This window comes from Papio anubis, chromosome 9 (genome assembly GCF_008728515.1).
Source record: "Papio anubis isolate 15944 chromosome 9, Panubis1.0, whole genome shotgun sequence".
NCBI lineage: Eukaryota > Metazoa > Chordata > Mammalia > Primates > Cercopithecidae > Papio > Papio anubis.
In genome coordinates this window covers 76,164,987-76,189,920 of record NC_044984.1, presented here as the reverse complement: position 1 = coordinate 76,189,920, position 24,934 = coordinate 76,164,987, and the positions used below count along the sequence as shown (strand labels likewise).

The following is a 24,934-nucleotide window of genomic DNA, read 5'->3' as shown; positions in this document are numbered from 1 at the left end:
CAACTGGCAGCACGTGGACCAGTAAACCCCTACCCAGGGACTGACTGAGTATAAGAAGAGAGCTCCAATCTCCTATGACTTCATCCTTATCTCAACCAATCAGCATTCTCCATTCCCTAGCCCCCAGGCTCGCCAAACTATCCTTGAAAAACTCTAGCCTCTGAATTTGAGGCTGATTTGAGTAATAAGCTTCTGCCTTTTCTCTTGTCTAGCCATGCATTTTTAAACTCTTTCCCTACTGCTGTAGCACTGTCTCAGTGAATTGGTTTTATCTGTGCAGCCAGTAAGAATAACCTGTTGGACGATTACAGTAGTGCTAGATATTCTCCATTTACCATACTAGATCTGTTCCATACCTGTCTGTTCTGTGCTTGCTATGGGAGGCTGGATTGAATATCTGAACTCCCCTGCACTCTGGCTATCTATTGGCTGAAATTTGCTAATGGGAAGCACTGTCAGAGCATCAAGGGAAAAGGAAACATAAGTTAGGTATTTGTTGCTCTCGCAGCACCTCCTTAGCAGCTGTGTTTGTCTATTTCAAGCCACAGCTATCCCATAACACCATTTCAAACGTTTTAGGATCCCCAGGTTCTGGTAACTGCTTCCTTGCTTCCTGTTCTTGCTCTTTAGGGATACGTCTTCTGTTTTGATTCCTAGGCTTTCATCCTCTTCCTTTGATTCCCTCAACTCTTCCTACACTTTTGTAATTTGTCCTTCACCAACATTTCCTCAGTTACTCACTTGAATATGCCATCTATTTCCCAGTGGAACCTTGACTGATACAGTAGGCATTCAATGGTAATTTTTTAAAAAGTGTCTTATAGGAAAATCAGATGTTTAAAAAAGTATATATCTGACACATTGTGAATGCTCAATAAATGGTACTTATTATTTGGACAAGATTTATTATCAATATTGACATCCTAATACAGTTCCATATGGCATTTTGTATACAATATACTATTTTGACAAATACTAATAGAACATAATCTATCATTTTGCTACATATATCTAGTCTTTTCCAGCTTCAGCTTTCTTTTCCAGCTTCATCTTTTTCTTCAATAACTAGGAAATAATATAGTAAAAATTTTGTTAAGATATGGCTCTTTATGATTAATTTATTAGCATTTCATAAAAATTCAAGTACATCTTCGAAAACCTAAAATACAGTAGTAGAAATACATTTACTTTGTTTTATGTTAACTGAGTGACTTCTCTGTGTACAATGGTGTAGTTCAAAGATAGTTCAATTTATGATGCAAGCAAGAAGATAACTTATAGAAGAAGAATTCTAAAAATAGCCGGTGATTACCTGTCGGCTCCCTGACTTTCAGACTGCTATAAATGGCTTATTTTTACTAAATGCAGACAATAGTCACAAAACCCAAATAGCCAAATCTAAAGCTGTGGGGTGTTCGACAACTAATTTAAAAGTAGGCTTTAAATTCTGTATTTCTTTAATTTATGTTGGTGGATATAATCTTTAGGAGGGTAAATATGCATGATGCTATTAATGATTTTTAAAAAAAATTATCTGCTGATAAATAGGCCAGCATTTCAGTCTTCTGTTTGGGATTCTTCTTAGGCTCACACCTAAGCAAGATGTAGTCTCTATAATGACCACATGGCATCCCAGAAGATTCTTAATGAGCTGGAGCAGAATTACTGGGAAAATAATTACACCAATGTCTATAGGGAGTCCTGTGAGCTCTCTGTTGCCAAGAAGATAAAATTCAAACGAGGAAAGAGGCTTTGGTCAGATATAAACTCAAAAAGAAAAGTAATAATTTTTATTTTTATAGGCACATTATGTAATTCATCTCAAACCATAATTATATTTTTTAAACTCCATAATTAGTAATTTTAGTTCAATACTGTAGTAATTTGCTTTATCAACAGTACAAAATACATAATACCAAGTCAAACTGATGTTGTTAAAGGCCAAATATCCCTTGGGTCATATAAAATAAATTCATATGGAATCTACTTTTCTCTCATTTATAGCCACCATGACTGTGAAAGGTGAAAAAGCTTACATATTCTATGAATTCATTTAATTCACATTTTTCTGTGTCAACTATCTATGACATTTATCTTGCAGATTTATATTTAAGCTGTTTGTCAGACATCTCTTCACTCCTGGCATATAGTGTCTGACCAGCTGTTTTCAGTTTTTATCCCTTCCAAGCCTTTTGGCTCAGTGACAATATCCCCCCTCCAAAGATCCGCAGACCCATATCCACACTGCACAATTCCAGGGCCTGCTTAGTGCTCTCCCACAGTTATGCAGGATAGGAAGTAGGATTTCCCTGTGGGTAGGAAAAAGAGGTAACTTGAAAACCTTACAAAAAAGGTTTGCTAAGAATACCTCCAACGTTTTGTGAAATTAATGTGTCTGACTAACACAAAAAGAAGTCCAAATGAATACACATAATATCACACCACAAAAGAACACTTCTGGGAATGAAAGGCTATTACAGTTCCCCAGTCCAATGATAAAAATGACCAGGAGTACAATTGGTTCACAAATCACTTAGGATAAGGAACTGCCTCATTATGCTTCAGGGAGTTCAAGTACGAACAACATTTGCCACTCTAGAGTAAAATAAAGATTGCTCTACTAAACGTGGTGGGTGTTCATTTTAATTTGTCTAATCTAGCTGCATTTTAGGAGACCTAACCACGAGGTTTTCAAAATCTAAGTTCAATGTGAACACATAGACACAGGGAGGGGAATACCACACACTGGGACCTGTTGAGGGGGCAGGAGAGGGAGAGCATCAAGAAAAATAGCTAATACATCCTGGGCTTAATACCTAGGTGATAGGTTGATAGGTGCAACAAATCATCATGGCACACATTTACCTATGTAACAAACCTGCACATTCTGCACATGTACCTTGGGTCTTATAAAATAAAATAAGAAAAAAAAAAAAGAGAAACATAAAAAACAAAACAAATTTAAGTACAGTGAGAATCTACGGAAGGTTTGAAAGTTAATTTAAATGTGTTGGTATTTAAAATAGCTTAACATGTAGTCATTAAGAAAATCTGACATTTTTATTAACTCAAAAACACTTTATTAGTGAGATCATTTGATTTTCTCCTCACAGAATTAGGATTCCCTACTTTGGCTATTCCCACCTGCCAATTGATAGGTAAGTCAGGTGAGGTAGCAATTGGGTACATCCCTTCTGCTCTCCTGTGTGTCTTCATGCCTCTGCCTCTTTGTGTTATAAAGGGAATGGCAGATTGACTGGCAAGTGCAAAGAAAAATGAATAGATGATCTCTATGGCACCTTTCAGCTCAAAGAGTCTGAAGCCTGAGATTATAAACGAAATTACTCATGTAATTCCATTTCTGCTCAAAGAGTCTGAAGTCTGAGATTATAAATGAAATTACTCATTTAATTCCATTTCTGCCTAGACAATACTCTTCATGTATATCCAGCCATTATAACAAAATTAAGTGTTAGAATGATTGCTAGGTCAGGCATACTCTAACATTTCATTCCACAGATATTTACTGGATTCATAAACTGTGGCATTTTTCTCACCAGTGATTCTTTTCACATTTTTGCTTTTATATAAAAATGCTCATCAAGGTAATATGGACATATAGTTAAGAAATACATAATATTAAAAATCCCACTCTTTACTGCCAATGCCCATTGTCAATCACTTCTTATGCTTTTAGCTATCTGTTATGATAGTTACCTGCATATATTCATGTAATAAGCTAATGCCATTATTTAATTTATAACTTTGCATAACACGTATTGACCTCCTTTGATGGCAGATAAGGACATTCCCTTTTTTCTATGCAATATGGAAATCATAATTTTGAGTTATTAATCAATGTTTAGATTATCATTACTGTGTAAATATTTGTTGTTGAGGATCATTAATGTTTCCTTTTTAAAATATATTTTCATGATGTTAAATTTTTTTGCATACAAATTTTTTGTTATGATGTAACATAACATCTGATGTAAGTTTACAATGGCAAAAATATAGGAGAATAAGAATGGAAACACTGAAGAAGGCATACCAACAGAAAATTTAAAATGTTGAAAGTTCATGATTTTATAAAGCACAGGAACTATATTTAATCATCTCTCTCCTAAATTATATATCATCCCAATATGCATAGCTTAAATACATTTTGAGAAGGAAAATTGTCTGCTATCTATATTATTATTTATTTGAAATAGTGATTCACTTTGCTAACAAAAGCTGTTCTAAGTTAAATATCACTTGTTTATTATTTTTATCAGGGAATTCAAGAGGTCACATAAAAAAAGAGCATGAGCTTTCAGTGACTAGGAAAGAAATTATTCGTATTTTTAAAATTCCTTGTGCTATTCTCTGTCACTCATAAGTACTCCTTCTTTGTTGGTTTTTCTATGTTATACTTCCCTAGACCATAGCTGTACAACATGAGAGCCTCTAGGCACTTATGGCTCTTTAAATTTAAATTGGTTAAGGTAATATACAATTACAAATTCAGTTTCTTAGTTACACTAGCTACACTTCAAGTGCTCAGCAGCCGCATGTAGTTACTCTACTGCACAATGCAAATATAGGACATTTGCATCATCATAGAGTGTTCAATTGAACAGCACTGCCCTAGACAAATACAGAATTATTAATCATGAACAAATAGACGGCTTCTCTCTTGTGAGGGGATTAAAGCACAAGCTTAACTTACAAAGGCTGCCTGACTCTCTTTTCCTATTATCAACAGCTGTTTGAGCTCCAAAACAAAAACTTGAAAGAAATATTACCTTTAAAACACTCCATTAGGACTTCCTTGTTTTTATAACTTGACCTGTGATTCAATCTATAACAAAGGCCAAGACATGAGAGAAACATGGCACATTAGAGGTAGAGCAACGTGTTTCATATTTGGAAACATGACACATGAAAGGAGAGTATTAACATATTGGGGCAAGTGAAGGGTTAGGATCTGAAGGAATATGTAAAACATGTTTAGATGTTAATTTTAATCCCCAGGACAGTAGAAAAGACGTTCCAAATTTTTAAAGAGGGAAAGGGCATAAACATTGTGTTAAAAAAAAAGCTTTTGATTTTATGAAAAAGGAAAGCTAGAAAGATGATAAGATTTAGTATCAATCTTATCTAGATTCATATTATTTTTATATCTGTCACAATTTAAATGGTCTAGTACAAGTTAATTTCTTCTGGACAAACAAAGGGGTAACAATAAGCAAGAAAATGTGGATTGACAGCAATATCAATGGTTCACTTTATTAGCTATTAAAATGTTCTGTGTATCTGAGTTTTCATTTACAAAATGGAGTTAATATTGCTTCATAGATTTGTTGAGATCAATGAATAGAATGTGAAATGTAGCATGCCTAGTTGAATGCTTGGCATTTAATAGGAATTTTGTAATTTGTTACTGCGTAGTCTTTTTCTTATATGTTTACACTGAAACTATCAAGGGATATGAAACAGAAATTGTGCAAGTCAATATAGTATTTGATCTCATAGTTCAAGATGATATATACATGGTTTAATTGTTAGGAAGTACAAGAAGTTTGAGATCTGGAAATAGCTTGTCAATCACCCAGTGGCATACCTGAGTACAGCAATATCAGAATAGAACCAAACACCTAGTAATCAAATGGTAGCAGGCATAGTGCAGGCATACCGACCAGCTAACTTAACGGCTACTCTGAGACCCATCAATACAGCCTTAGGAGTGGCCATAATAAATGCAAAGAGGAAAGTTCATTTTCTTCATATTATAAACATTTTTCAGTTAGTATTATGGTTCACTGGGATACTACAATTGTTCATAGTTGTATGCTAATCTTCAAGAGATGTTTGTAATTTATATTATTTACAATTGATTGTAGGTATTATGAAGACACTTATTTTAATGCTTGTATGCATAAAAAGCTTTCCTCCCAGAGCATCATATAACTTTATTTTTCACTTTGTTCAGGTATCTGCTCAAATCTTATCTGTTCCCATGGTACCTCCTTGCCCATAGCTTCTAAAATAGCTATTTTCCAAAGGCCTAAGTTTTACTTGAAGGATCAAATTTTATCTTTGGCAACAAATGCTGTCAGTTGTTTTCTTGAAGTGACAGGCTTACTCCATTCATTTTCAAGTAATTGTCTGCCAAGTACCTAAGTCTGAATAACCATAGTTTATCTGCCACTTGTTCCATCAAGTGAAAATGTTGTTTTGAGAATAAAGCTGCTAGTTCAGCTCTCGATTCAAATAACTGTACAAGTTTTCTTTTCCTTGAGACAACCATAGTGCTTTCGGTATGCAGCAAAAATATTTTATGCATTTATGCCTACTTCACACAGAATGTTAGGAACATGCACGTTCACTAATCAATATTTAATAAAATTAATAATTTTTACTGCTTCATTAAAGACATTCTTAAGTGGAACTGACTTTTTTCTGCAAGTACATTCTAGTAAAGAATGCAAAGATTAATAGTACAGTTTGGTAGCAATGTCTTGATTCATACTAAGGTACCTATAATTTTACCTACCATTACTTTTTCACTATCTAAATTGCCTACAATAGATAATTAGCACAGGGAATAATATTAAAATAGATTATACAATAAATAATTTTATTTATAATTCATAAAATAAATGATAAAAATCTAAGCTTTCAATATACCTGAATATTAAATGAAAATTATATAATAAAGAAATAAGTATATATATTAGAGAAAACAGAGGCACAGAATTTAGAATCAGAAGGAAATATAATCACATAAGATATTTTAACATTATGAGATACTATTTCCAACAGTATTCTCATAAATTGCAAATAATTTGAGTAATGAATAATATTGTAGAAAAACACAAGTTTCCACAATGTTCCTAGTAGAAAATATGGAAAAACCTGAGAAAAACCATTAACCATGTAACTTAATTATCTTTAATTTCTTCTGGACAAACAAAGGGGCAACAATAAGCAAGAAAATGTGGGTTGATAGCTATAGCAATGGTTCACTTTATTAGTTATTAAAATGTATACGAATAGAGAGCTTAATTAAATTTAATATGTAGTGCAGAAATAGACATATCCCTTTTATCATCATAGCTGACACCTATTGAGCATTTGCAATAATCCCGACACTGTCCTAAGTAGTTAACATGCCTTAAACCAAAAGCCTGAAAACAATCCTGTCAAGGAATTGACCCATAGTCGCACAACCTGGATATGGTTTGATCACTAGGTAAGAATACTTTCTATGATAAAGTATTTCAAAAGAGTAGAAGATGGATGAATCATTTGTAATACTGATGTGAAAACTGGTTATATGTTTAAAATTATTTAAATCCTCTTTTGATTAGATTATTAAATTTAAAATGGAATAAAACCATTAGAAAAAAGTAAATGAAACTCTGATAACTATTTAACAGTTTTCGAAAGTATAGTTATACCCACACCTCAATATTTCCAAGAAAATTAATTATAGAGAGAATAAAGATGTAACTGCAAATATAATGAAAGACATAAAAGTGAATATACAGCCAGATATTTGGGGGATGGGAAATTCTAATTATCCTGCAAAGACTGTATTTAAATGAGAACTGATAAATTTGATTACATGCATGTATAAATCATGCATGGTGAAACAACACACATAAATAATAAAAGACAAATTAAAACTTTGGGAAAGTATTTGCAACATATATGACATGTATTGTATGAATAAACCAAATATACATAAAGAGCTTCTGTCAGTGAAAAGACAGCCAATGGAGACTCAAGAATAAGAGAAGATTTATAAAAGGTCAGAGGCCCCGGTGTGGTGGCTCATGCCTGTAATCCCAGTTTTCGAGGATTACTTTGGGAACCTGAGGTGGGAGTATTGATTGAGCCCAGGAATTTGAGACCAGCCTGGGCAATATAGCAAGACCCCCATCTCTATACAAAATTTAAAAATGAGCTGGACATGATGGCACTTGCCCAGATACTCCAGGAGGCTGAGGCTTGAGCCCAGAAGTTCAAGACTGCAATGAGTTATACTTGCGCCACTGCACTCCAACCTGGCTAACAGAGCAATATCCTGTCTCAGACAAACAAAAATAAAAATAAAAGGTCAGAGACAATGTCCAATAGACATCAGGAAAAGTTTTAGTGTTACAAAATCAAAGATGTGCCCACTGAAACAACATTAAGATCTTGTTTTTTACATATTGAAAAGTCAGTGATTAAGAGTAAGGTCAAACATGGAGAAATGAGTCCTTCTGTTGTCAGAGCACTTAAATTGGTAGGAATTTCCATAAGGAAATTTGCTATGTATCAAAAATTTTCAAAATACCCATACAAATGCCCATGAAATTCAGTTTACCATATTTTATGCTAAAGCATATACAATTTTATATATATTGAAACACTATTCATAATAGTAAAAGTTCAGAATGTAAATGTATATAAATTAGAAACTCTGTTTTAAAATGATGGTACATCTGGATACTCTGCCATTTCAAAAAAAGGTTTATATTTTTATTTACTAACCTAAAACAATATTGATACATGTATGTATATCTCTGTAGATTAACCTGGGAGTTTAGAGATTATTCTGGTTACCTTTAAATTTTTCTTTATTAATTTATGTTCCTATTTTCTGTAATTAGATTTTATTCATTTTATATAGGTAAATAGTATTTAAAAATATAGAAAGAAAAGTTAATTTTTAAGGATCATAACTGTACTTATAACTGACAAGAGATAATGTCAGTGATGATTAAACTGATATAAACCCTTAAGAATATTACATAACATTTATTAAACATTTTCCATTTCTGATTAAAGTTTAGACATATAATTTGAGAAAGGTGAAGATAACCTATAACTATTTGTGCAGGAGCTGGGAGAACTGATAATTCAGATTATTGTCAAATACACCTCACTGATTTTTTTAATGTTTCTCATCGACTGTTTTAAAATTTCTGTAGCAAAACCTCTTTTTCATACATTTAAAACAAACTTTGAGCCTTTCCATTATCCTTTATATTCTTATATCAAACTCAAACTTCTTATCCCTAAATGGCTACAAATAATCTGACATGGTACTGGATCAGATTCCTAACTTGAGCACTTCACTTGGAAATTTCTGAACCCAAAGGGTACATCTGATTAGGACTTAGAATATGTTCTCCCAGAAGCAGAATATGCTTGACACAATCTATGTCCTAGAAATTGCAAACTGATGCTCACTTGTCACATCCGTCCTAGGTACCTTTTCTTTGGTTCACACAAAATTGCAAAAATTTTGAATTATTAAACAACAACTTTAAAATGCTTGATTTTATACAAAACTTTAAAAGTTGCGATTCCAGGCTTCATGTTTGCATCTTGCATGGCAACATCTTTTGGAATGGAGCAGCTGCAGGGTGCCCTAGATGTGGTCTTCACACTCAAATCTGCAACACAAAATCTGCATTGCTCATATATATTCCTTGCCTGACTTCTTTATAAAATGTGAATTTATGATCACATCTTTAGGCATGTCCAAAGTCTTACCTGACACAACATGATTGCTCAACATGCCTGCTCTACTATCAAATTTCTATAAAGACTTTTTGTTTATATTAGGTTGAAAGTAATGGCAGAAACTGCAATTACTTTTGCACCAACCAACCAAATAGACCTCTATTTCTAGGCAGAGAGAAGATACGTATCATGTGAGAGAGTAATAATTGCATTCTAACATTAACAAAGATTGGATAGGGAATAGAGTTCCGAGTGAAAGTGGCACATAGGATATTTAAGTGTTCGTGGAGGATGCAATCAGAAGCAATGGGTACCAATTTTCACAGAAGTCTGCGATTGGGCTGTGGCGAGGAGAATAAAAATGGACATTTCATAGAAAGCAACAGAGATAATTTACTTCTGAAGTTAATGTATAAAACTTTCCTTACCTGAAACAAACACTTAGTTGCAGTTTATAAAGCTATTCACATTGACTTTTGAGCAACTGAGTCTGTTGAAGATTCAATATGTGCTTAAATATACCTCTTTTTTTAAAAAAGATATAAACATGCTATGTTTGATATTCTAAGGTAGTTTAATCTCAAAAGTGCTTTTTAATTCTTGTGCTATTCTTGATAATTTTGAAATCTGTTGTTATCTCTTCAAGACAGATGTTCTCAGTTGATTTTGGGCATTGTTCCAACAGCAAACATGACTAAACTTGTAATGGAAGCATTCATTCAGCCCCTAATAAGATGTGAATTAAATGCGTATTTTAAAACTCCTCATAATTTTTTCTATAAATTCATTCAACTTTTTGAATATTGTCTCAAATAATTTTGGAGCTGAGATTTACTACTTTTAGCACTTATCTGAATGTTCTGCTGCCCTAAGTGATGATAAAATCTGGGTCAGAGAATTTAGGTCTAATTTGGGGAAAGAGAGTATATGCTCCTTTTACTCATTCAAAAACATTTCTTAAGGTTAGATTATATGTTTCTTACACTAGTCTTTGCTGGGGGTTTAAGGTGAAGAGGACATGGTTAATGCTTACAAGAAACTGGCAACTTACCCAGGCAGAAAAACAGCTAACTAGTACAATGTGGTAACTGTACAAATAACCCAAGGCAACCGCAAAGGGAACGCAGTGGAAGGGTCGATTAATATTGCCATGGGAATCAGAGAGCTTCCCCCAAAACAGAGTGAGAAGTAACAGTGAACTGGACTTTGAAAGAGGCAGTGACTTTATCATATAGCAAAAGGATATATGAAAGCACATATCAGGTTCTGGGGGCCATAAGTAAACTCACAACATTAGAAAATAATTTTGAGGAAAGATAAGGCTGCCAAAGGATGTTGGAACCAGATGGTGAAATGTTTTAAATTGAGGCATTGTCCAAGGAAAATCAAGAGCAATTGGGAAATGTATACCAAGAGTCTTAGAAGTTATATACATTTTGAAAAATTTTATGTTCAGGACCTTACCATAAGGAAATAGTGTGGAATAGACAATATACTGTAGTAGAAAGAATGTTTCTCACAGCACTATCTATAATACAAAAAATAGAAAATAGCTGAAATGAATAGTGATAGAGGACTGAAATAGAAGTAAATAAAAGAAATCATTTCCATATTTCACCATTGGATTTGATGTTTGCTAGGGGCTTATATAGAAATCTTTGTCCACTTAAAAGATAGTTTTCTATTACTAGTTTTCTGAAGTTTGTTATTATTTATTTAGTTTTTTTATTTTTTTTTTACTAAGAATGCATGTTTAATCATGCTTAATATTTGTATTTATTTATTTGGATTATTATCTTTTTTCTCTCATGACTGAAGTAAAGCAGATGAAGAGACATTCAGAGGTTAAATTATTTTGCATTACTTGTTAATAATGAGTTGCTAAATAAGATTTTCTTCTGTTTTACTGAGAATATTTCTTCTATGATTATATATCAGATGGGTCTGTATATTTTCTTTCTGATACAGTTATTTTCTGGTTTTGGCATCAATGCTATGCAAGCTTCGTGAAGTGTGTTGGACTCACTCAATTTACCATCCTCAGAAAGAACTTGCATGTAACTGAAATGATCTCTTTCTTGAATGTATTCTAAGACTTGTCCTTAAAAATACCTTTGACCTTTAAAACCTACCCAGTAGGTTTGGATGTGTATGTTTATATGTATATAATTTAAATTATTAGTTTAATTAATTTAAAATTTTTCCTTTGTAACAAGAGATGTAGTCCAAAGAGATATGAATCAACATTTAGCAAAATATAAACTACACGGATGCATTTTTCTTCCATTCTTCTTTTCCCTTGAGTAACATGTGAGTCTTAAATGCTTACTTCTCACAGTCAATTTTGCTTATAACACCAATCAATGTGCCAGCGACAATAGCCCATACCACTTTTTATGCCAGCTGATGTCCAAACAATATATAATTTTATCACTCTCCATGATTGCCAAAAATTGACAAAGGTGTTTTATCACACACTGAACTGACAATAAGAGACAAGTGGCCATTTTAAGTGATAGTCTTTTGTTTCTACCGAAAATAAAAAACTATAGATTTGATCCAATTAAAAAAGGCTTCCACTTCTACAGATACTATAAAACTGTATCTATTTTTTTTTTTTACTGGAATTCTAAATCACTTTACCATCAAAGTATCAAAAACTTCTGAGTTCTCATTTTTGACAGCACACTGGAGGATAGTGAACCATCAACAATGACAAAAAGAAAACTATGCAGGGAAACACGTTGACAACCTGCTCCAGCCACCATAAGATGAAACCTAACTTTGTTAATACTTACAGTATTGCTAGGTATGACTCAGCTGGTGATATGATTAGGTGTAATAGGAAAATTACACCAAAATTTTTATTTTGAATTGTAATCTCAATAATCCCCACATGTCAAGGGAGAGACCAGGTGGAGGTGATTGAATCATGGGGGCTGTTTCCTCCACGTTGTTCTCATGATAGTGAGTGAATTCTTACAACAGCTGATGGTTTTTTAAGGAACTCTTCCCCCTTTGCTCAGTACTTCTTCCTGCCACTTTGGGAAGAAGGTGTCTTTCTTCCCCTTCACCTTCCTCCATGATTGTAAGTTTCCTGAGGCCTCCCCAACCATGCTGAACTGTGAGTCAATTAAACGTCTCTCCTTTATAAATTACCTAGTTTCAGGTATGTCCTTATAGCAGTGTGCAAATGGAATAATATAGCTAGTATACGCCAATATAGCATATCATCTGAGTTTCCTGACTATTCAGGCACTTACCCTGACTGAATGGTTCTCATAACACACCATTAAATAGTACTGTTGCTTAAAATTATTTTGCTTGTTTTTAATTGGTATGTTGTTAGGATCTAGGTACTATGTGATGTGAGAGAGAAGGAGGAAATTTTGTGAGAAATGTCTGCTGGCAGCGATTGATAGACTCGATGAAGAGAAGAAATGCAGGATGGTTTATGCTCAGACTTGCTCCCATTTGCTACTTTGGAAATTTCTAGAAAGAATACCTTTGTTTAAAAGTGAAGATAAATGTTTCAAAGGCATTTAGGAAATACGGAGTATAGACAGTGCTGCCTCAGGGCTTAGAGACCAGTGGGGTCTCAAGTGGGCAAAAGCATTATTTCAGTTTCTGTGAGGAGCACACTGAAGTTCTGACTCCCTGTGAACTGATGAATCTTTAGTGTCCAAGAGAGCTTTGCATCAAGATGGAAATGAGCAAGACGTTAGAGGATGTCGTTGAGATCATATACAATACACATTGGTGACCTCTAGAAATAATTGGAGTTTGGGGAAGGGTGGAGTGGGTGCTGTGGTTCTAAAGTCATTTTCCTAAGGCTAGAAGATAGCAAAATGGACAGTAATAGTAACCGAATTTGCATAAATACCAGTTACACAAATATGAAAGGATGATACCTCATGATTTGATCTTAATAGCAGATGGTGTACAGGGAGAGAATATTTTAGATGTTACATCAGGTTAAGGGATTATCTCATATATGTAATTTGTTGAGTACTCAGACAAACAAACAAAAACAGCAAAAATAAAGTTCTTGTTACACCTTGTCTTTTATTTTTATGTTTTTATTTTTATTTGTTTATTTTATTTTATTTTTTTTTAGACAGAGTCTTGCTCTGTCGACCAGGCTGGAGTGCAGTGGTGCGATCTCGGTTCACTGCAACCTCTGCCTCCTGAGTTCAAGCAATTCTCCTGCCTCAACCTCCTGAGTAGCTGGGACTACAGGTGCCCCCCGCCATGCCCTGCTAATTTTTTGTATTTTTAGTAGAGATGGGGTTTCACTGTGTTAGCCAGGATGGTCTTGATCTCCTGACCTCGTGATCGACCCACCTTGGCCTCCCAAAGTGCTGGGATTACAGGCATGAGCCACCATGCTGGCACACCTTGTCTTATAATAGGGAATTTAACCAAGTTACATTCATGATAATAGGTAAAATTTTTGTCCCTGTTCAGGTTATTTATTTTATGCCTAATATATTTTCACATTTTCAACTTCTGCTTTATGTTTGAAACCATCCAACTTCGTATTTTTAAAGGTAATCTTACTGGTTATATATTCCTATGGCAACACTAATTTACTTTGTATACTTGGAAACATTCTTTTTACTTATCTCTGACTTTCATTCTTAATCTTGTTGACATAACTGCTTAGAAATGAGCTGTTGTCCCTTTGCAAGTGATATCTTCTTATTTTAGATAAAATGTGCTTCCTGGATATGTATTTTAGTTTTTATATAAAATCAGTTCAGGAAACACAACCATTATTTCTTGAAATATTGCCTCTTGTTTAGTATGTGTTTAATATATTTTTTGAATATTTTTTACTTTCCCTACTTACTTTTTTTATTACCTGCTTCTGGGATGCCAATAAGATGCTCACTAGACTTCTCATTCTGTCCTATATAAATATTAATATCATTTTAATACATCTCTTTATCTGCATGACGTATTTTAGTCATTTCTTGGGATATATATTCCAGTTTGTTAATTCTCTTTTTGACTCTTTCTAATCTACTATTTAAGCAATTCAGTGGTTCTTTTTATTTTGAAAAATTACATATGATTATTTCTAGAAGTTAATTCCTCACTGTTTTGTTATGGACTGTATTTTAAAAAAGGAATTCATCTGTAGCCGTTCTCTAACATCTGCAGTTTCAATAGCTCTAAATTTTAGTGTCTAAATATTTTTAAAAATTTTTGCTTTGCTTATCATGGATACACAGATAACACTTGTCTATTTTTATGGGAGACATGTGATATTTTTATACAGGTATACAATATGTGTGATAAAATCAGGGTTATTGGGATATTGATAGTCTTATGCACTTATTATTTCTTTGTGTTAGAAACATTACATTTTCACTTTTTTATTACTTTAAAATATACCATAAATTATTGTTAACTATAACCACCCTATTGTATTACTGAATACAACATCTTTTCTTTTTTAATCAAACTCTGAGTTAGTGGGTGGACTTCTTTTGGTGACCTTTGATAATTTGGTAATCTTTGATATATTTTATTTCTTTATTTTATCCATTGAGAATCTAGCATTACACAAATTGGAAAATCTTTCTTCCAGAGAGGATTTGTTTCTGCCTTTGCTGGCACCAAAACTGAGATCATTTCAGCCTTTGGAGATTCATAGTCAGGGGGGAATCACAGACTCTACTGCTCTACTTCATCCCAACTGAAACTGAATATTCATTCAGCAGTGTTATCAGTGTCAAATGTCCTCAGAGCAACCCATTTCTTTAGAGCTATGTACTGTTCCAGCACCAAATCACACTTTGTGTCTTCACTGTGAGGAGAGTAATTAGAGACCTCATGACCTCTTGCAAAATCAACTGTGCCTCATGATAAAATTCTATTTAGGATGTACTATAGTAGACCTGTAGTCAGAATGGTCTATCAACACTCTTAGTCACTGATAATGTGCAAAGCAGAAGGCCACATTAACTATATATAAACATTTATCCTTATTTTCTACTGCAATCTTTATTGCTAGAATCTAAAAACTATTGGGAATGTTGGTGAGCTATGCTTCCTTCTTTACTGAACATTATACTGTGCCTCTTTTTTGAAAATATAAAAGAATTTTTGCTTTATAATTTCATTTATATATAGTACAAAACAGGCAAAAGTGATTTAATCTCTTAAATATTAGAACTGATATAAACCTGTGTCTCAACAATTTCACTCCTACAAATATACTCAACAGAACTACAGCCTTAGGGACAGTGAGTTAGTGGGGGCAAAAGGGGTTTCTAGGGGGCTGGCAATATTCTGTTTCTTGATCCAGGTGTTGCAATGAAGGTGTATTTTGTTTGTAAAATTCCACTGACTTGTGCACCTATAACAAGTATGTTTCTTTAATAAAAATATATTTCACAAAATAAATTAAATCTGGAAGAAGCAGCTGGGGAATAGATTGTTCCTGTGAATGTGTTTGACCTGCTGCTTGAGTCTGTACAGGATAAAACTTATGTAGCCACAAGCCTAGATCATAAATCCAGACATGAAACATGGGGAATAATAACAATATTGTATATTGTAAATCATGGTTTTTTCATGAAGCTCAGCAAAACAGTATCCCCAATCTATTTTTTTTTTTCTTCTATGATATTTTTCTGCTCCATTGAGCAACCATAGATGTAGGAAAAGAGATCATCGCTAGCATACACAGGACCGGTAGAGAAAAATTAAAAACTAAATATATTTGGGAGTTTCTTCTTAATATTCTACCCACCTTGAGTTCTTGGGGCTTATTGAGATAGCTAGAGATACTCAAGGGGACACTCATATGGACATACCCTGTCTAATCTATGAAGACAGAAAACAGATTTACATTCAAAATCTCTGAGGAAATGTTTCAACCTAAAAGGCGTCATCATCGAGGAGTTTGGGGGCACCTTTAAAGAGGGTGAACAAGTGGCTACAATGAGGTGCTTGCATGTCAAACATACGGACCTCAGTCTTCATTTAGTACAGTAAAGGAAAAAACAATGGGGAAGAAGAGAAAAAATGCCCAAGATTCTAACTATAGTCTGAGATATGTGGATCATGTATATTGCCAAATATCTGGTGGTCATTCTTCCAGTTCTCATTGATTGGCATCTTCGGAGCCAAAGAATTCTGCATAAGAACATGAAAGTGTGGGCTAAATTTATCATATCAACTGAAATCCAATATTATTACTGAGAAATATTTGCTTAAGGTCTTTGTTTTGTTTCTAGGGGATTTTGATTAATTAAGTTTAGATACAGGGGTTGCATATTCTTATTTGTTACATGAGTATGTTGCATACTGGTGAAGATTGGGCCTCTAGTGTGTCCATTACCCAAATAGGGAACACTGTACCCAATACGTAATTTATGAACCCTCACCCCCCTCCCACACTTTCTTCTTTTAGAGTCCCCAGTGTTTATTATTTCCATCTTTATGTCCATGTGTATCGATTGTTGAACTCCCACTTAGAAGTGAGAACGTGCACTATTTGGTTTTCTGTTTCTCAATTCCCTTAGGGTAATGGCTTCCATCTTCATCCATGTTGCTGCAAAGGACATGATTTCTTCTTCTTTTTTTTTTGGTTGTGTACACTTTACCCTGTTTAAGAATCTCAGAGGTCACCAGTTAGAAACTTTTTAAATGTGGTAAGGAATTTTGTTTCCAGGACTTTTTTGTTGTTAATTTTATAGGTTATATTTTACTCATTGTGAGAAATTTTTGTGGTTTAATATTTCTTTGGAAAATATATAAAATAGGAAAATAAATTATAATCTTCAGATTATCTAGGAAAACACCATTATCATTTTAAACTATCCAATTCCACTACTATGCATATTTACTGATATATTTTCATTTACTCTGCTTATTGATAATCTATTTTCATTTAGGAAATATATTTTTAAAATAAATGTATATGATCAATCTAGAAATTCAAATACGTTTAAATATTGGAAATCAGAGAAAAAGACATAAAATTTTAACACCCTGATGTAACAACTACTAATACTTTGATGAACCTTGTTCAAGATACTCTAAGTACACACACACGTGCAGATATACTATTTTCATGAGTATATTGTGTAATATCATGTTATGTGTTCTATTTTATAACTACCCTTCCCCTCAGCAGTATGTTCTAAACTACACAGAGAAAACCCTTTTAAAATAGTATCTTAGAATTTTGAAATAAAGATAAAGCTCAAGGGAATAGTTGAGACAAAGTTGAGATATACAAATAGAGTTGATGAGAATAAATGTTTTCATCTTTTCATGAGCTTTTTAAAATTTGTCTTTATAAATTGTCACTTTTCATTATTTGGCTTATTCTCATACATTCTTTCATAAATGTATACATTAGGCATTACAGCTGCTATTGAGAGCCCATGATTTTAAGTACTAGAACTAGATGTTGGAAAATAAATGCAGCCTTGCCCATGAGACATATCAACCCAATTAGGAGGAAACAATTAAACATATTAGCAACCTATATAGAAAACACCCAGGCTACAAAGAAGAATTAGCAATTCTTTCTGAGAGGAAAACAGTCCAAACATCTTTAAGAAGAATATCTGAGTTGAGTACTGATCATGGGAAATGTTTGCTTACCTGGTGGACTTACAAGTCTCAAAGTGAGAGAAAAAATATGAAATAGTATCTGTTAGTCAAGTGACAGTAATTTATTAGATTCAGTAAATCAAGGGTATAAGAATATTAAATCATAGGTAATGGCAGTAGAACTAAGTTAACCTAATTAGTGAAATGGTTAAACAACTAAAAAAGACATTTTTTTTCTAATTCAACAATATGGAAAACAAATGATGTCATTAAAAATGGGCAAAGGACATAAATAGACAATTCTCAGAAGAAGACATAGAGATGGGCTACAAAATGACTGACTAGATGCAGCCAGTGAGCCCTGCTCCCACAGAATGCGACGAAGTTAATGAGTAAACCAACATAATTTGGGCAGATCTACAGAGAGAAAACACCAAGAATACATAGAAAGGTGATGCTGATGTCAAGGCTGAAGAGAGAAGAAGCTGGGAACCCTGCACAGCCCTAAACAACTCCTAGGGAAGGAGCAAGTGAGGAGAATGAGAGATAGTCTACCTCTGCGGCAGACCTCTGGGATCTTAGCTACAGCAAACCTCACATACCCCAAGGATGTATGAGCTGGCAGGAGGATCTGCCCAGGAAGTAGGCAGACATCAGGCTTCAGCTAGTGCAGAGCCCTAGGGCTTTTGTTCTTGAGGCAACTCCAGTAAATTGCAGCCATAGGCACTTATTCCCTGGAGATCCCCATCTCTCTCCTAGAAGCCCTAGCCCCAGGTGACCACAAAGGCAGGAGAGAACAGTGCAGGCTTTCCTGTGGGATTGGGGCATGTCTGTCCTGCAGGCCCTTCTGCATGCCAGCCCCTCCCAGGGATTCTGCCTAGCCATCCCAAAGGAGCATGGGCACAGTGCAGCATCCAATGCCCATCCTGAGTGCTTTGCTCCATCTGACTACTTTTCTAGTGACCTAGGAGTACTGCAGATACCCCAGTGTAGCTAGAGCCAACTTTGTGCCCCAGGGATGTAATGTGCAGCTCAGGAGTGCTGAGTGGAGATCTGTGGCCAGCAATCAAGTGAGGAAGAAGCCCTCAGTCTAAGAGCGCTGAGAAGGGTAAGAAATGGGGATTCAAGGGCTGGTGCAGGAACAGGGTGTGCATTCTACTGCAGGGATAGTCCAGAAAGTATGAGGCCTATCTCCCTGCCGCAGCTTCTGCCTTAGGGAACCCCATAGCCCAGAACACCTAGTAAAAGAAACATGAGCATGGCACCAGTGATCAGAGGGGGTTCCCTGAAGGCCCAGGAGAAGAGCTGGTGAGGGAATCATGTCTCCCCTCAACCCCCACTACAGAGCATGCCAGCAAACACAAGGAAATACAAAAGAGCCGCGTGGCTAAGAGGCTTTCTACTGGTCATTACTCTTAAATACCATCTAGTGTATCACTGCCCAAACCACAACACTAAAAATTATTCTGCTAATATACACCCCTGAAAACAAGTGCAAGAATTTGCTCACAAATAAAGATCCCGTATGAGCCCTGACCCTCTGAAAGCATTCAGAAACAAACTGAGTTGACTATACTCAGCTTACACCCCAATTAAAGAAACACCAGTCCCCTCAGATAGCAAAGAATCAGCACAAGACTGGCAATTCAAAACACCACAGTGTCTCCTTATCTCCAAATGAGCCCACTAGCTCCCCAGCAATGGCCTTCAACCAGACTGAAATGCCTGAAGTGAAAGGCACAGAATTCAGAATCTGGATAACAAGACTTAACTATCATAAATATATATGCACCCAACATTGAAGCACCTAGATTCATTAAAAAAAGTTCTCCTTGACTTACAAAAATACTTAGATAGCCACACAATAATACTAGGAGACTTCAATACTTCAGTGAAAGCATTAGACCAATCATTGAGGCAGAAAAGCAACAAAGAAAGTTTGGACTTAAACTCAGTACTTGACCAACTGAACCTAATAGACATCTATAGAATACTTCACCCAACAATCAAAAAGTATACATTTTCCTTATTTGCACACAACATATTCTATGATTGACCACATACTTAATCATAAATCAAGTTCCAATAAATTCAAAAAACTCCAATAATACCAAGCACATTCTCTAATCACAGTGCAATAAAAACAGAAGTCAATATCAAGACCATCTCTCAAAATTACACAAGTACATGGAATCCAAGGAATCCAAGCAATCAAGTTAAGCAATCCAAGAACTGATAGCCATTTTAAGAAAGAACAAAACTAAACTTCTGGAACTGAAATATTTACTAGAAGAATTTCATAAGACAGTTGGGAAAAATATATATATATATAGGAAATATATATATTTGGAATATATATGTATACTTGGAAATATATATATACACACACACACACATATATATATATAAATTTTTTTTTAATGGAGTCTCGCTCTGTTGCCCAGGCTATAGTGCAGTGACATGATCTCAGCTCACTGCAACCTCCACCTCCCGGGTTCAAACAATTCTTCTGCCTCAGCCTCCCGAATAGCTGAGATTACAGGCACGCGCCACCATGCCCAGCTGATTTTTTTGTATTTTTAGTAGAGAGGAGGTTTCACCATATTGGCCAGGCTGGTCTCAAACTCCTTACCTTGTGATCTGTCCACCTCGGCCTCCCAAAGTGCTGGGGTTAAATATTAACAGCAGAATAGACCAAGCTGAGGAAAGAATCTCAGAGCTTGAAGACCGGGTTTTGAGTCAACTCAGTCAAAAATAAAGAAAAAATAATTTTAAAAAATGAACAAAACTTCTGTGAAATATGGGATTATGTAAAGAGACCAAACTTACGACTCGTTCGCATGCCTGCAAAAAGAGAGAGAGTAAGCACCTTGGAAAATATATTTAAGGATACCGTCCACAAAATTTCCCCAGTCTTGATAGAGAGGTTGACATACAAATTCAAGAAGCACAGAGAACCCCCTGGCTAGATACTATACAAGATACAATCCCCAAGGGACATGAATATCAGATTCACCAAGGTCTATGTGAAAGAAAAAATCTTAAAGGCAACTAGACAGAAGGATGAGGTCATGTAAAAAGTGAACCCAATCAGGCTAGCAGCAGATGTCTCAATAGAAATCTTACAAGTCCACAGAGATTAGGGGACTATTTTCAGCATCTTTAAATGAAAGAAATGCCACCAAGAATTTAATATCCCATCTAACCAAGCTTCATAAGTAAACAAGAAATAAAATCCTTCTCAGACAAGCAAATGATGAGGGAATTCATTACAACTAAACCAGCCTTACAAGAGGTACTTAAAAGGGTGTTAAACACAGAATTGAAAGAACAACACATGCTACCACAAAAACACACTTAAGCACATAACCAACAGACACTATAAATCAATGATGCAATCAAGTCTACAACACAATGACCAACTAACAACACAATGACAGCATCAAAATCTCACATATCAATACTAACCCTGAATGTAAATGGGCTAAAATCCTCATTTAAAAGACATATAGTGGCAAACTGGATAAATGATTCAATTGTCTACTGTCTTGAAGAGACCCATCTCACATGTAACAACACTCACAGGCTCTGAGTAAAGGGATGGAGAAGGATCTACCATGCAAATGCAAAATGAAAAAGAGTAGAAGTCACTATTCTTATTTCAGATAAAACAGACTTTAAATCAATAACTATTAAGAAGGACAAAGGCTCTCTCCTCCCGCCGCCCAAGATGCCGAAAAGAAAGAAGGCCAAGGGAAAGAAAGTGGCTCCGGCCCCTGCTGTCGTGAAAAAGCAGGAGGCCAAGAAAGTGGTGAATCCCCTGTTTGAGAAAAGACCTAAGAATTTTGGCATTGGACAGGACATCCAGCCCAAAAGAGACCTCACCCGCTTTGTGAAATGGCCTCGCTATATCAGTTTGCAGCGGCAGAGAGCCATCCTCTATAAGCGGCTGAAAGTGCCTCCTGCTATTAACCAGTTCACCCAGGCCCTGGACCACCAAACAGCTACTCAGCTGCTTAAGCTGGCCCACAAGTACAGACCAGAGACAAAGCAAGAGAAGCAGCAGAGGCTGTTGGCCCTGGCCGAGAAGAAAGCTGCTGGCAAAGGGGATGTCCCCACTAAGAGACCACCTGTCCTTCGAGCAGGAGTTAACACCGTCACCACCTTGGTGGAGAACAAGAAGGCTCAGCTGGTGGTGATTGCACATGACGTGGATCCCATCGAGCTGGTTGTCTTCTTGCCTGCCCTGTGTCGTAAATTGGGGGTCCCTTACTGCATTATCAAGGGGAAGGCCAGACTGGGCCGTCTAGTCCACAGGAAGACCTGCACCACTGTCGCCTTCACACACGTGAACTCGGAAGACAAAGGCGCTTTGGCTAAGCTGGTGGAAGCTATCAGGACCAATTACAATGACAGATACGATGAGATCCGCCGTCACTGGGGCGGCAATGTCCTGGGTCCCGTCTGTGGTTCGTATCGCCAAGCTCGAAAAGGCAAAGGCTAAAGAACTTGCCACTAAGCTGGGTTAAATGTACACTGTTGAGTTTTCTGTACATAAAAATAATTAAAATACAAATTTTCCTTCAAAAAAAAAAAAAAAAGAAGGACAAAGAAGGTCGCCAAATGATGAAGGGTACAGTGCAACACGAAGACTTAACTATCATAAATATATATGCACCCAACATTGAAGCACCCAGATTCATTTAAAAAAAAAAGTTCTCTTTGACTTACAAAAGTACTTAGATAGCCACACAATAATAGTAGGAGACTTCAATACTTCATTTAAAGCATTAGACCAATCATTGAGGCAGAAAAGCAACAAAGGAAGTTTGGACTTAAACTCAATATTTGACCAATTGAACCTGATAGACATCTATAGAAAATTCTATCCAACAATCACAAAGTATACATTTTCCTTATTTACACACAACATATTCTATGATTGACCACATACTTAGCCATAAAGCAAGTTCCAATAAATTCAAAACCTTAAATAATACCAAGCACACTCTCCAATCACAGTGCAATAAAAATAGAAGATAACATCAAGATAATCTCTCAAAATTATACAAGTACACGGAAATTAAATAACTTGCTCCAGATAACTTCCGGGTGAACATTGAAATTTAAGTCAGAAATCAAAAAATTCTTTGAAATTAATGAAAATAGGGGCACAACTTGCCAAGATCTCTGGGATGCAGTTAAGGCAGTATTATGAAGAAAGTTGTAGCCCTCAACACTTTAACCAAGAAGCTGGAAAGATCTCAAATTAACAATCTCATATTGCAACTTGAGTAAATGGGAAAAAAAAAAAAAAAAAGCATACCAGAGGTGGGGAAGGGTGTGAGGGTGAGAGGAGTTAAGTGAAGAGAGAGGTTAGTGAATAAGTATAAACTGACAGTTAGATAGAAGAAATAAGTTATAATGTTTCCTACCAGGCTAGGTTGAGTATAGGTAGCAACAATATATTGTATATTTTACAATAGGTAGAAGAGAGGACTCGACATACTACCAACACATATAAATGGTAAATACTTAAGGTAATGGATACCTCAAATATCCTTGCTTGGTCATTACACATGCTATGCATGTAAAAAAATCCTCACAAAAGACTTTTTTTGGCCGGGCGCGGTGGCTCAGCCTGTAATCCCAGCACTTTGGGAGGCCGAGACGGGCGGATCACGAGGTCAGGAGATCGAGACCATCCTGGCTGACACGGTGAAACCCCGTCTCTACTAAAAAATACAAAAACTTAGCCGGGCGAGGTGGCGGGCGCCTGTAGTCCCAGCTACTCGGGAGGCTGAGGCAGGAGAATGGCGTAAACCCAGGAGGTGGAGCTTGCAGTGAGCTGAGATCCGGCCACTGCACTCCAGCCTGGGCGACAGAGCGAGACTCCGTCTCAAAAAAAAATAAATTAAAAAAAAAAAAAAAAAAAAAAGACTTTTTTTTTCCAAATTCATTTCCAGTGCTATGTAACTCTTTACATTATCAGTTATATCACATGACCTCTTGCTATGATGGTTAGATTAGGTATTCATTTCAGTAAACACCAATATGTTCTAATTAAAACGCCTTCTGAGAAAATGGAATGTCACATTTTTAAATAGAATTTCAGGTTGCTATAGCAACTAATAAAACTGTCACTATTTATTCTAAATAAGATAAAAAGCATCCTTAAAGATAGCAAATCATTTTCAAAATAGCTTAATATCATTTAATATCTTTAGTTACTGATATTAAATTGAATTACATTAACAATTAGATGAATATTTCATGAGTGAGAAATTGCAGAGTATGTATCAGAAAAGAGAGAAAATAGAGATATCCTTAAAAAGCTTAATGGGTTAGTTGGAGACAAATGTTTAATGTACCTTCTGCAAAAGAAGAGACAGTTTCTCTTCACAGATCAGATCATCTGTTAAATTCAGATTATCCCATAACAGTAACTTTTTGTTGTTGTTGTTCCCATGGAAGCATGAGTGGGGTTAAGTGAGGGAAACAGCATAACACATTCTGGAACTATGTGGCTCCTGGGGTCAAATCCCTGCAGGAATCCTTGTCTCTTTGTTTCAGACCTTGTGATGTAGGAAATAAAAGGCAAGCTGTAAAAGAGTGCAAGTATTTTTAAATATGTTTTATAAGATGTAACTAATGCAATATAGAATCTTAGAGGCTTCCTGATATCTTTTGAAACCTACTTTAATAAAATTTTAAAACATGTCATCATGCCCTTACTACTTGGTAGTGACAGAGATCCCCTAGTATATTAAAAGAAGCAAAGTCAGGAGCTTATGATCAGAATTCCTTTAAGGGTTAAGAAGAATGCCAACTAAAGATCTCCAGGGCAAGTTCA

The 24,934-nt window shown here is 35.4% G+C and overlaps 1 protein-coding gene and 1 long non-coding RNA gene across 2 annotated transcripts; one reads left to right on the top strand and one right to left on the bottom strand.

Moving 5' to 3' along the window:
* Positions 1-954: 954 nt before the first annotated feature.
* LOC110740718 lies at positions 955-24,536 on the bottom strand. Its single transcript, XR_002515725.2, has 3 exons — positions 24,453-24,536; positions 4,788-4,843; positions 955-1,065 (listed from the first exon to the last, which is right to left on the bottom strand). It is a non-coding gene; the product is annotated as an uncharacterized LOC110740718 (long non-coding RNA).
* On the top strand, positions 21,764-22,682 carry LOC108581041 (60S ribosomal protein L7a-like). Its single transcript, XM_017946041.3, has one exon. It carries the CDS (start codon positions 21,812-21,814, stop codon positions 22,583-22,585), a length of 774 nt encoding a protein of 257 aa, XP_017801530.1. The 5' UTR covers positions 21,764-21,811; the 3' UTR covers positions 22,586-22,682.
* Positions 24,537-24,934: the final 398 nt, after the last annotated feature.